This window comes from Hesperophylax consimilis, chromosome 6 (assembly GCF_061612785.1).
Source record: "Hesperophylax consimilis isolate HC1 chromosome 6, BYU_Hcon_1.0, whole genome shotgun sequence".
Classification (NCBI taxonomy): domain Eukaryota; kingdom Metazoa; phylum Arthropoda; class Insecta; order Trichoptera; family Limnephilidae; genus Hesperophylax; species Hesperophylax consimilis.
The window spans coordinates 10,766,276-10,778,528 of NC_142841.1; the positions used below are offsets into that span (position 1 = coordinate 10,766,276).

General features: G+C 31.1%; 1 protein-coding gene across 2 annotated transcripts in view; it reads left to right on the plus strand.

The window, feature by feature from the left end:
- LOC149422940 (uncharacterized) overlaps positions 1 to 7,308 on the plus strand; it is a 31,244-nt gene extending 23,936 nt beyond the window's left edge. For both annotated transcript variants that reach the window (XM_089632784.1, XM_089632783.1), the window contains exons 5-7: positions 1,985 to 2,168; positions 4,316 to 4,488; positions 6,242 to 7,308. In XM_089632784.1, coding sequence (XP_089488910.1) covers positions 1,985 to 2,168; positions 4,316 to 4,488; positions 6,242 to 6,391 — 507 coding nt within the window. In that variant the 3' untranslated portion in view covers positions 6,392 to 7,308. The remainder of the gene's footprint in view (positions 1 to 1,984; positions 2,169 to 4,315; positions 4,489 to 6,241) is intronic.
- Positions 7,309 to 12,253: the final 4,945 nt, after the last annotated feature.

The window sequence follows — 12,253 nt, forward strand, 5'->3', positions numbered from 1 at the left end:
AGATGTGCATTATACTTTTTATGTTCTTAATTATGAAATATAGGCCATTAAAGAACTCGTTTTTCATTATTTTAGAAGCTAACTTTGGTAATTATTTGTGAATTAATGATAATTTACTTAAAATAATTTTGCTGAATTTATGATACAAATATGATCAAATATAAAGTTGATGAAAAAAGGATTTTGGTGGGCGTAAATTTAAATTACAAACGACTTATTTTTGCGCGAACACAAATTTGTCTTATATAAATTCTTCCTAAATACTTCCTACTTTTGTTTTTTTCGATGTTTTATTTTCAAATTTTTTAAAAATTATATTTAAACTTGCGTTAGGTAAGACTTTTTTTTAATGAATAAGATTAAGTCACAAAAAATGCTAAATTGCCCATAAAATAATTCGAAATTGTTTCTTTGATAATCTTTGTATCGTAATTAAAAAAAATAGTAATATATACTTAACTCTAGCAAATATATTTGAAATAAAAGAAAATTATTCAATTTGGTTAGGTATTTTGTTATTCTGTTACTATTATTTATTTCGTTATTTATAGTTATTCAAACCATTTTCTTATTATTTTTGAACGTTTACTACAGAGCCTTAAATCTTTTGGTAAGTAAATAACGAATAAGTGATAAGGTGAATATTTTCCTTCATTAAAACAATTTAAGTCACAGAAAAATATTTGGTTTTATCGCTAAGATATTTCTTTTATTCCCTATTTACTTTTTTCAGAATGTAATTATCTGCCGTGAATCATAACATTATGTGAATGGCAATCGTTTTCCAAAAAATAAATTAAATTATCTTAACTATATTATTAAGTAGAAATACTCTAAAGTCAACTCTACTATTTCGCACTCGCTCAGTCATAGATATTTAAGACGTTTTTTTTAGAAAACATTCAACTTTTTTAAATTTAATTTGGCCATTAGTACCACTTGAGTTATATTTGAAATTTTGAACAATTATTAAAAAGCTAAAAAAATCAAATATCATTTACATTTTATAAAAATGGAGAATTTTTTCAATTTTATGAGAAAAAAATTCAACAACAAATTAATATTGTATAATTTTACTGAAAGAAAATATGATGAAGAATATATTATGTTGATAGAAAAAACAGTGTTAATTTTTTTTTTGATGGGAAGCATATTTTGCGTGCCCAGGGTGTAAACGCGAGGAACTAGCGTCATTGATCCCTTCGGCACCGGTGCGTAGTCGGGATACACGCCAAACGCGCGCTCAACATTTGTACACGGTTGACATTTGTCACATGAGAACGGGTGTAAACGCGAGGAACTAGCGTCATTGATCCCTTCGGCACCGGTGCGTAGTCGGGATACACGCCAAACGCGCGCTCAACATTTGTACACGGTTGACATTTGTCACATGAGAACGGGTCGCTTCTACGATTCGTTATAAGTTCAACAGCTCGGCTGTGGAACGAACTGCCAGCCTCTGTGTTTCCTCCTTCCTACAACATAGGACTCTTCAAGACCCATGTTCACTCCTTCCTCTCCACAAAAAGACCCTCCACACAGCATCCCCAAGGATGACATAGGCCCTGAGGGAAATTATTTTCTTCAGGGCCTCCTGTGTGGAGTTAATATAAAAAAACGCACTCTGCCGTATTAAGATGGGATGGCTCTCTTCCACGGAACGACGTTTCATTAGGCCAGCCTTGTGACTCTTCAGGTCGTCTCATTCCGCCCGGCCCCCAAAACTCTGTGCATTGTATTTTCTTCTATTCCAACTAAAATTGGGAATGGATCCATTCTAAATAAAAAATAATATATAACTTGTTTATATTTTAATAATGATAAAATAGTTGTAAAACTATCAAAAATATAAAGACATGTTTACTTTTATTTTTACTTCCTTAAAAAAAAAACAATTTCGATGTTGCGTATTTGCCAGGCGTCCCGTGACGTCTATTGTTTTTTTAATTTTTATTATCTATAAAGGATTAAACTTCTTTTGCAGGATTACACAACCTACATAATGCACCGTATGTACCACACCCCCTTCCTGTACAAACACTTCCACAAGCTGCACCACAAGTACAAGCAGCCCACTGCCTTCTCAGTAACAGCCATTCACCCCGTGGAAATCATGCACATCCAGCTGACCATGTGCCTGCCCCTCTTCACTGTTCCTGTCCATTGGTGTAAGTATACCTGATCAAAAATATTTTATATTAGTACAAAACCACGATAAAGCACGGGAAACGAGGTAATTCACATATTTGTACAATTAAAAGTAAATATAAAAAGTAAAAAAAAACTAAAAATTTCCACGGCCTAGAATCAAACGCCAATATCAATTTGGAAGGCAAATTTATTGACCATTACACCATCGACTATTTCAAGAACGGCGATATAAATTCACTGTATTTACGGAATATAAGAATCATGTTTTTTTTTAAATTTTAGACCTTAGATTTTTTTTAATAATGGTACTTATTGTTTTTCCCCTGATTTACAATCTCAGTGTAAATGTTACGCGGAGCATAAGGTCGGAATAGTAAAATACTTGGCTTATTACCACGGCCTGGGTAAGGTTAAAACGGCCGCTATCCGGACTTAAGGCCAGCTTGACTACACGAAGATGTGTGGCAGTCTACCCTCTTTGACTACCCCTGCTGGGAAATGACGTGATGGTTAGTTAGATAACCATTTTAGTAAATCAGTAACATTATACGCCTTTTGAAAATAAAACCAGCGTGTGATTTTCTGCGAATTTCTAATTAAAACATCAATGATTTATGAAGAATTCTAAGAAAAGGTATTTATTTGCCTTACGAGATGAAAGGTTACTAAAATCAGAGGTGGCATGTGACGTTTTTATTTTAAAGAGCAGAAATCGGTAAAATGAAAAATGGATTTTTTTTCGATGCTATGTGTGTGTGAAAATATTCGATGTGTGAAAATTTTCTGATATTTAATCAAATACCTAAATATCTTCTCGATTAGCAAAATAAAGACATTTTTAAAAATACATATAACAATAAATTTTCACACATAAAAAGTTTTATTTTATTGAAAGCCTTCTAACACGAAACGCCGATGCTAACTTTTGGCAATATGATGTGACATTTGTCACCGAACTTTAAATTTTCTTGTTACGTTTCTTTTTTGAACTATTTTCATTTTAAATAGAGAAACTTTTTTTTTCGATTTCAATATAAATCTGCTTCACAAACGCAAGAAAATTCTCAAAATTCACTTTCCTTCAAAAAAATTAAGGAAATGCCCAAATCATTGTGTTTCGTGAACATTTTTTTTTCGTTTTCAATATAAATCTGCTTTACAAACGCAAACAAATTCTCAAAATTCACTTTCCTGGAAAAAATGAAGGAAATGCCTAAATCATTGTGCTTTTCTTCCTTGATCGATCGTTCTTATATAGGTGTCATCTTTGTATCACTTTGTTTGAAACATCAACAAAGTAAAGTATCCAATGCCAAAGTTAGCTTTATTTGTATTGACTTATTTTTCGTTTTATGTCCGATAGTAAGGACAAAGTTAGTTTGTGTCATAAGACTTGTAAGGCATTCCGATAAAACTTTGATTGAACCAATGATTACAGCCATTATGAAGTGTGCCGTTTCAATATAAAAAGCAATAAATAATGTTTACATTTCATTAATTTTGCAATGGTATTTCTTTTCTGCGATTTAATCGATATTTTCTACAATTCTATTATTTCAATATATTTTCAGCAAAAGTGTACTTTGTATGTCGAAGAAAATAAGTATCCTTTTGTTCAGCGGAACACGCAAAGAATTATGTTCGATGAATGGTTCTCAGAACATCTGAACAATGCTTACGCTAGTCCTTGAGAGAAAGGAATCCGGAGCCGAAAAATATACAAAAATAAATAATTGGTTTCAAGTAAACACGGCTTAATATCCATAATATAATTTTGACATATTTTTCATATGATTGAACATACGCGTTATATAGCCTTCTGACGATCTTAATAGCATAGAGGTGAGTTCTTTAAATGTGTATCTAGAGGTCGTGGGTTCAAAATCGAGAAAAAGGAAAAATTATAACTGCTCTTAAATCCGCTATCAAAATTGTTCAGTTGCTTGAAAGATTTTTAGCTATTTTTTAAATCTCAAAAAATATCTGAAACTCACCAAAAATTAAAAAAAGAACTGTTCACATATTAGTCCGTTTCAGTTTCTGAACCAAATGCATACATTATAAATGTCTTAGTTGCTAAAATAACATCGACCAATCCTGCTCCACGTTCAAGTACTAAGTGTGGAAACTTCATGTTTTATTAAATTATTTTTATAATTTGCAGTCCCCTTCTACGTGGTGGCCATCTATACCTATTACCACGGCATCATTGACCACTCCGGTATCAACTTCAAGGCCCAGTGGTGGCAGCCCTGGCAGCCCGATGCGGACTTCCATGACAAACACCACGAGTTCTTCCACGTCAACTTTGGATTCAACATCCAAATATGGGATAAGGTTAGTGTTTCATGAACAGAACCTTTTATTCACCGAGAAAGATACGTTTTCTAAACCAAACAATAACAACAATAAAATTAATGTCTTAATGTAACGGCTTTGTGGCATTTTTTATGGAAAATTTAATATTGGATTTCAGGCCAAAATACCCCACAAAACCAACAATTTGTTAATCAAAAGGTATATCAAATATCCATTACAGATTTGCGCTATTTTATTTATTTATATTATGAATTTTAAAACATAGGCAATTGAAGAATCATTTTTGTATGATTTTAAGGTCAATAATTTGTGAATTAATGATAATTATTAATAATAAATTTTCAGGAATTAACTTTGCAAAAATGACGGAAAATACATTTAGATTGGTGTACATATAAATTGCGAACGACCGACATAACGTTGAAACCCAAAATGTTCGTATGTACATTAAGATTTCTACACAAAAAAACGATAGTTTTTTAAAGATTTTAATTTTTTTAAATATTTTATTATATTAAAACAGTAGGTAGACGAATATTATATTTTTGTAATTGCAATTATCTCATTGAAAATGCCAAAGCTGCGTCTAAAATCATGAAAAATCGAATTATTTCTTTGCATCATCATAATTCAAAACACAAATAAATAAAATAGCATAAAGTATTAGATATTTTTTATATCTTTTGGATAAAAAATAATTATTTAGTTTGGTTGAGTATTTTGGCCTCAATTCGACATTTAAGTTTTGCATGAAAACGGCCGTGCAGCCGTTCCTCCAGCAAAAAGCTGCAATCTTATATGTATCTAAAACGAAGCAGCGAAAACACTCGGACCGTGTGTTCTCTCGTAATGAAATTTGCACAATTTTTCCATCTAGATCCTGGTAGCAAAACTATTTTCGTCTCTAATCCTTATTTTCATAATTAAGTTGAAATCAATAACAAAACTTTAAATGTAGAGCCCCATTTTTTGCAATTTTACTCGTAAAGAGATTTGTAAAAAATAATTATTTTTTAATCGAAATATCAATAATTTAAGTCCTAAAAATAAAAAATATCGATGAAAATTCAAATCCAGTAAAGAAAGAGGCAGGTGGTAATTGTTTTCAGAACACGTCATTACTAGTAACTTAGATTAATCGATGGCTCTTATCTTCATATTTATGATAAGGCGTTTTGTACACCTGAAGCTAATAATATAGTTCGATTACCTATGTATAGGTATTATTAGATCTGTATTATTATTTTTTTTAATATTTTAAAATTGGTATCTAGGTTAGGATGTAGTTGATATAATTGAGTAGGTATGTAAAACAATAAGTTTTTTAATGTTTTTTTACTAGGTATTTAAAAATCTAATTAATTTTATGAAGTACTTTGTTTGAATAATATTAGACTGAGTAATTAAACAAGTAATTACTGTACAATTTGAAATATTCTAAACCACAAAGTGAATATCTAATATCTACCTGCTTACTGAAAACAATTTGATATATTTATTGAATTCATACTTACCGTTGATTCTTTCATTTTGGGGTACGTATCTATAAGTACCTACTTTTAATAACTGATATTTATAAATAGTTCGAAGGTCTAAGAGAAAGATGTTAAATTATTGAGTAATATATTCAAGTACAAAACTTAAGCTTCTGAGAATTCCAATCATTTTTCATTTAAATACTTTAGTTTCTTTGTTGAGAAAAAAAATAGAAAGATCCCGCTTTCTTTCGTGAAGGGTAAATGAGAAATGCCTTTTTTCTTTCTTTTTTCAGATTCATGGAACCACACTGAAGAAAAACCGTGTTTATACTGAGGAAACCTTCCACGAGATTCCTTCAATTGCAAATGAAGAAGCAACTCTCTTACAAGGGAAATCTAAATCGAAGTCAAAGACCAAAAAATCTGAACAGAAATCACAATAAATTTATTACAAAAAGAGGTATCAAGAATATGAAAATGTTTATTTAAAGTTATAATAATAAGTAAAAACAGGCACATTAAACTTGAAGTAAAATTAATTTAACTTTCTTCTTTAGAAATACGTAGAAAAAAACTATATAATCTCATTTGCATTTTCGAAATTATTAACCATATGATTTACTCACCTACTGTATTGTAACTCATCCCTTTCAATATTCCTTCCCATAGACTCAACACCCCACAAATTATGGATACCATTCACCAATGTCCAGAATGGCCAGATTTGTCAACTCATTTCAGGACTTTGAATTTTTTGGAATCTGGTCATGATGATTTTTGTCAGTAATTACGTCAGTTATATTTTGTATTGACGTGGCAGAAGTTATGAACTCCATCAAAATCGTTTCCTGTCTTGACTTAACATTATCGTTATTGTTTTTCGTACCCTATTTTTGTCAAAGTTGTAATTTTTTTAATTTTATATTGATCATTTCTCCTTGTTATAACTTCGTGTTGTCTGTAATGTGTTGTAATTGGACACAGTCCTTTAATAAATAATTAAAAATCTAAAAAACAATTGAAACAAATATATAAAGTATATTTTTTTATTTATTCATTCGTTATCTAATCTGCACATTTTTTTTATCTGATTATATTCTGTAATCATTCTCGCGATCCTTATGGGAACAGATTTTTAGATTTCAAATATGTATAGTTAATTATTAATCCATCACGAGGAATAATAGAAGACGCACGTGTTCTTAAACACACGATACACCGTTCGATAAGATAAGCAAATATTGTCGAACAAATAATGATTTGAATTTTAATAGCGTATAATTTACTTGCTGAGTTTATTAATTTAGTCAATATCTAACCACTTTTTAATGTTAAAATCACATCATTAATTTATTTCCATATTAGTTTTCACACCAAATAAATAAATAATTTTTGAAATAAAAAATATATAATGATCAAAAATACTTATTTTGGATGTGCATGTGTCCTGCTTACTCTGTTTCAAGGAACACTTGCTTTGAATTTAAGTGTAAGTATTATCAGAATTGAAACTGATTGTGTGAATAATTTAGGAACGAGATAAAGTAACTACGTATATTTTAATATTTTAGCAGAATAATTTTATTAATTGTCATGAACTAATTTGTCAATAATAATTACTTAAATTGTAGTGAAAGAGACCATCATTCAGAAAAGAAAGATTGCTTGAAATGGCTGTTGCTATATTTAGTGACATCGCTGAAAATCAAGGAACTTTAAACCATCTTTGTCATCATTTCCTTTACTTCCTGCTTCTCAGAGCCTCAAAACACACTTCTAAACTGAAACGTCGCTGGCTCACCGGTTCTGGTAGGTTTAGACTCTTGAGCGTTTATCGTATTAAAAAATCTTTACTAGCAGAATTTTGGCAAAATCACATAATTGGCGCTGTTACTTTTGACAATTCGTCATATTACTAGTAGTTCAGTAAACAGTAGACATTTCATCCAAAAATATAATGTAATTTTCTTAGATTTAATAAATCAAAACCCAAAATTTCCTTGGAAATCATAAAATATGTAAGTAGGTACTTAAATACCTACCTACTTTATTTTAATCAAAATATTTAATGGAATTCAAATAAGGAATTATAGAATGTATCCAAAGAAACTATCTCAATGATTATTCTTTATTCAAACTTTCTTAATGCCGGTAGGTACTGTAATATTAATTATTCATATTTGACAGTTTGCTCTCTTTAACTCCGGCGGGATATAAATGTAGTATTCAACACAGCAGACTGCCACTTTCTTAAAACAATCAAATTTACAGATGAAATGCATAACGGTCGAGTTATGCCACGCTCAGTCAATTATCACTTCCTAGTTAACAATGTTTATGAATCAGAAAATGTTATTTCAAAAATAAACCAAGTTCAGAAAGCAAATGAATATTGAAAAGTCAATAAATCCAGGGTGAACGGGAAATTTACCGAGTCCGGGTGCATAAATTTTTACCTTGGGAAGTTATGCACATCTGGGGAATATAATGATTGCAGCCAGCGGAAAGCTGGAAGTACCGCGGCAGCACCGTTAGCCAGATGCTTGCTCAGCATCTTTCATGGACCTTTGGAGATTGTAACTAACTCTCCTGCGCCGCGGAGCCACTCGGTGCACAAAACCAACTTCATTGTTGTTGATACATTACAAGTTATACGTTCGCTAAATTCAATGTGAAAGTTATTTCAGTTAAGGCGATGCCATACATAGTAATGCAAAATCATGTGTTTTTGGTTTGAAAATTTGGTCGCCTAGAAATGTTTCAGATGCTTGAATTAAATACTGCGAGTAGAATACATTTTGGCCTTTAAAATAATCGAGTATTTTTTAGATAAGTATTTTTATAAGCCCAGAAAAAAATTATGTATAAGGCCTATGAAAACTGCTTTAAAGTTCAAAATCTCCTACTTACGAACCCATTTTCGGTTATAATTTCATTGTATAATGTGGAAAATTAAGTTATATATAAAATGATCTAAAAAAATTTAATTTTTATGCCTGAACATCCACAAATTAAAATAAAAGGCACTTTTTGGCCATGTTTTTTTGCATAAATCAAAACAGGCGGATGGTGTTAAGTGGAAATTTAAACCTTATCGCCATCTACGTAAGGGTTGTTATTGCTAGCGGCTCAATTTAAAATATTACACGACGTATTGCATCGCCTTAAACATATGTATTCTGTGTACATAAGTTTGTCTAACTAAGGTGCATTTGTTTCGCAGAAATTAACGTTTAACATCAAATGGGTATTCAGCGTCATTTTTATATTTTTGACATTTGAAAGGTCCCCGTTAAGGCTCCTAGCATTCAAAAAAAGACGAAGATGGTTTGAAAGGGAGATATTGTGAATACGAATGTTAGAGGGAGCGCGCTACTATTTAAAAACGATTATAATTGATGGGCGTAAGCAAAAACATTTAATAATAATAATAAAGTGTTTATTCCGGTATGTGGGGAGGTTAGTGTAATCCCACACATTCCATATAGATATACAACAAAATATATAATCAAAAACAAAAAGATAGAACAGAAAAACAAAGAAAAGAAAACAGAATAAATTAAAAATAAAATAGAATAAAATGATAAAATAATAGAATAATATAAAGTTGAAGCCTTTAGGGAGCCGTGATTATATTAGGCGCTAGTATTTTTCTCCAGTGTGCGTCAATGCTGGAGAAAATAAATTAAAATAAAGAAAATTAATAAAACACGGCTAATTTAAATAACAGAATCAGACGTGTTTTTTTTTAAATTTTCGAAGCACACTTTTAAGCGAGGTAATTTCATGCAATTACTTTTTAGCTAGGCAAATTTATAGAGATTAACGTTTAAAGTTCAAAAACTTTTTTAACGGAACTGTGTTACAATTTGGTGGAATTTCAAAATGCGGAGTCGTTAACGCTGATTCTAGGTATAGATATCAGCTTTCTATCAAATTCTAATAAATTAACAAGCTTAAAAATTGTAGTCGTCCTCTTCTGCTATTACAATTTGTCCAAAAGCTGAGACGGACTTAAAATATGTTGATTGGGTTGCATAGATGCGGTTAAGGAGGAAACCTTTTCTATGTAGCTTAAATATCATCAATAATATATTATTACATTTTTGATGCTTTCAATATATATTTTTAATTGATTCTACTTACGGCCGACATTGAAATTGCATTGAGGTCAAACAAATAGATGAGAACCCATCTATCATAGGTATCATCGATTATCTTATAAATGTGGAGAAAAGAGAAAACCCTAAAAAATATTGGATAAAACCTGTAGAAAAATGTATTATATTTTGGTTATTTTCAATACTTTCTTTTTACATTTTTTTATTGATTCAGCTACAGAATAACTTTTTCGGCAGACTTTCAATCCAATGGTTACTTTCTTTAAAATATGTACTTTTCCAAATCGATAACCTTCAATAAATTTTACCCGGTGAATATGAAATTTCATTTGAAAAACAGTGTCAAATAGTGCCCTCTGAGAGGAAAAACAAAGGACGAATATACGGCTAGGTTGAAGACTTAAAAAAGAGGTCACTCATTGTTTTCCATCGATAGATAACGAAGAGATTTATGTATAAAATAAGTATTTTAGACCTGTTGATGTTTAATTTCAAATTCCTCTTTTGTGAGAGAATTAAGGATTCAGAAAGTAATATCTACTTTCAATTTTCACCAAGTTGTTTTTGTACATTTATTTTTTAATCATTTATTATGATCCCATATTTTTCTCAATCATTAAAAACATAAAAGGGTAATTATTTTAGTAATTTGAAAGGTTATATAACAGTTTTGTTGTGTATAATGTCAGTTTTATTGTGCACGTATCATGCTCGTTTCCTTTTTTGAGAGTATTTTTTTTATTTCTCCGTGGTTGAGTTGTAAGTCTTTCGACTAGCAAGATGGGGTCGCTGGTTCGATACCGGCGTGCGCAACAAAAATGATATGTTATATATTTGCGGCACGTTCCTGAGTGGAAAATGCTCTCAGTATCACCCTTGTGTAAGACCATCATTCAGAATTTGAACGTTGCTTGAAATGGCTTTGGCCGTGCTGGTGATTTATTTATTTTACTCCTATTAAGGCTTTTATATACATATATAACAATATTGACGAAATTTTACTCGTAAATAGTGCAGGAAATGACTGTTTAAAACACATATATAAATACAGATATTGTTGAATTTGATCCGCACAGTATGTAGGTACAAAGTATAAATATTAAAAATCCAAAATATTTTTTTCTTTCAACCGACAAAATACTGTTAACGTGCAAAATACTGTAATACTGTCTATTTAAATAGATTTATCAAAATATTCCCCAACTTGATGAAAAAAACTTCAATAAGGTATGCTTATATATTGAAATTAATGTACTAAATACATCAACATCGGAGTATTTGATTCCTAGCTGTTGAATCCGTCGCGTACGAGTGTTATATTGGGACGTTGATATAGAATTGCTACAATAATATCGTAGGTACTGTCTTGTATCTGACCTGCTTGGAGTATGAAAAGAGATTAGATATAATAAATCAGGGGTATCAAACATTGAATTAATAAATGATTTTATACAAACAGGAATCGGTAATGATTCTACGATCAGATAATTTTATTAAATTTAATGAACAAAGTAAGATCAGATCTGAATAGCTAGGTATATCCATACCTTCCTCTGATTTCTTTCCCCTCCCTACTACCTTCAACCTTACAACATACTCCAATTAGGGATGCCATAGTCTCCCTGGCTCCAGTGAGGTTTCTAATTAAAAATGAAATAATTTCTCATGGTGGTTTTCAAAATGTTATTATGTTAGAAACTTATGATTAAATAATATTATAATAATATTGAATAATAGATTCTGAAGTCAGGATAATCATTGTTATAACTCCTGGCATGCCTGGTAGGGTCTGACAGACTCAAGCATTTTAAAACAGCTGTAACTATTTAAACTTTTGCGCGAGAATTTATATAGCTGCCGCTAATGAGTCACGCTAGCATTAGGTACGTGCAGTCGTGCAGTGAAGTTATTTCTACCCACGCTGCCCTCCGAAGCATAGGTACCTCCTCAAAGCCCACGCGGGTCCAACATACCCTACCGCTACCGGGCTTACAAGAAGTTGTATGTATGTAAATATAATTTTTTTATTTAGTTTTTTGCAATGTTTATTGTTGAGCAGAAGGTATGAGAGGACTGTTTTGAATAAAACCATGATTCCGAATGAACTGTTTAGTTGATTCGCTTCAGTCGTTCCGGCCGTCCGGTCGCTATCGCCGTAGCACGACCTCGAGATGCAGGCGTAAC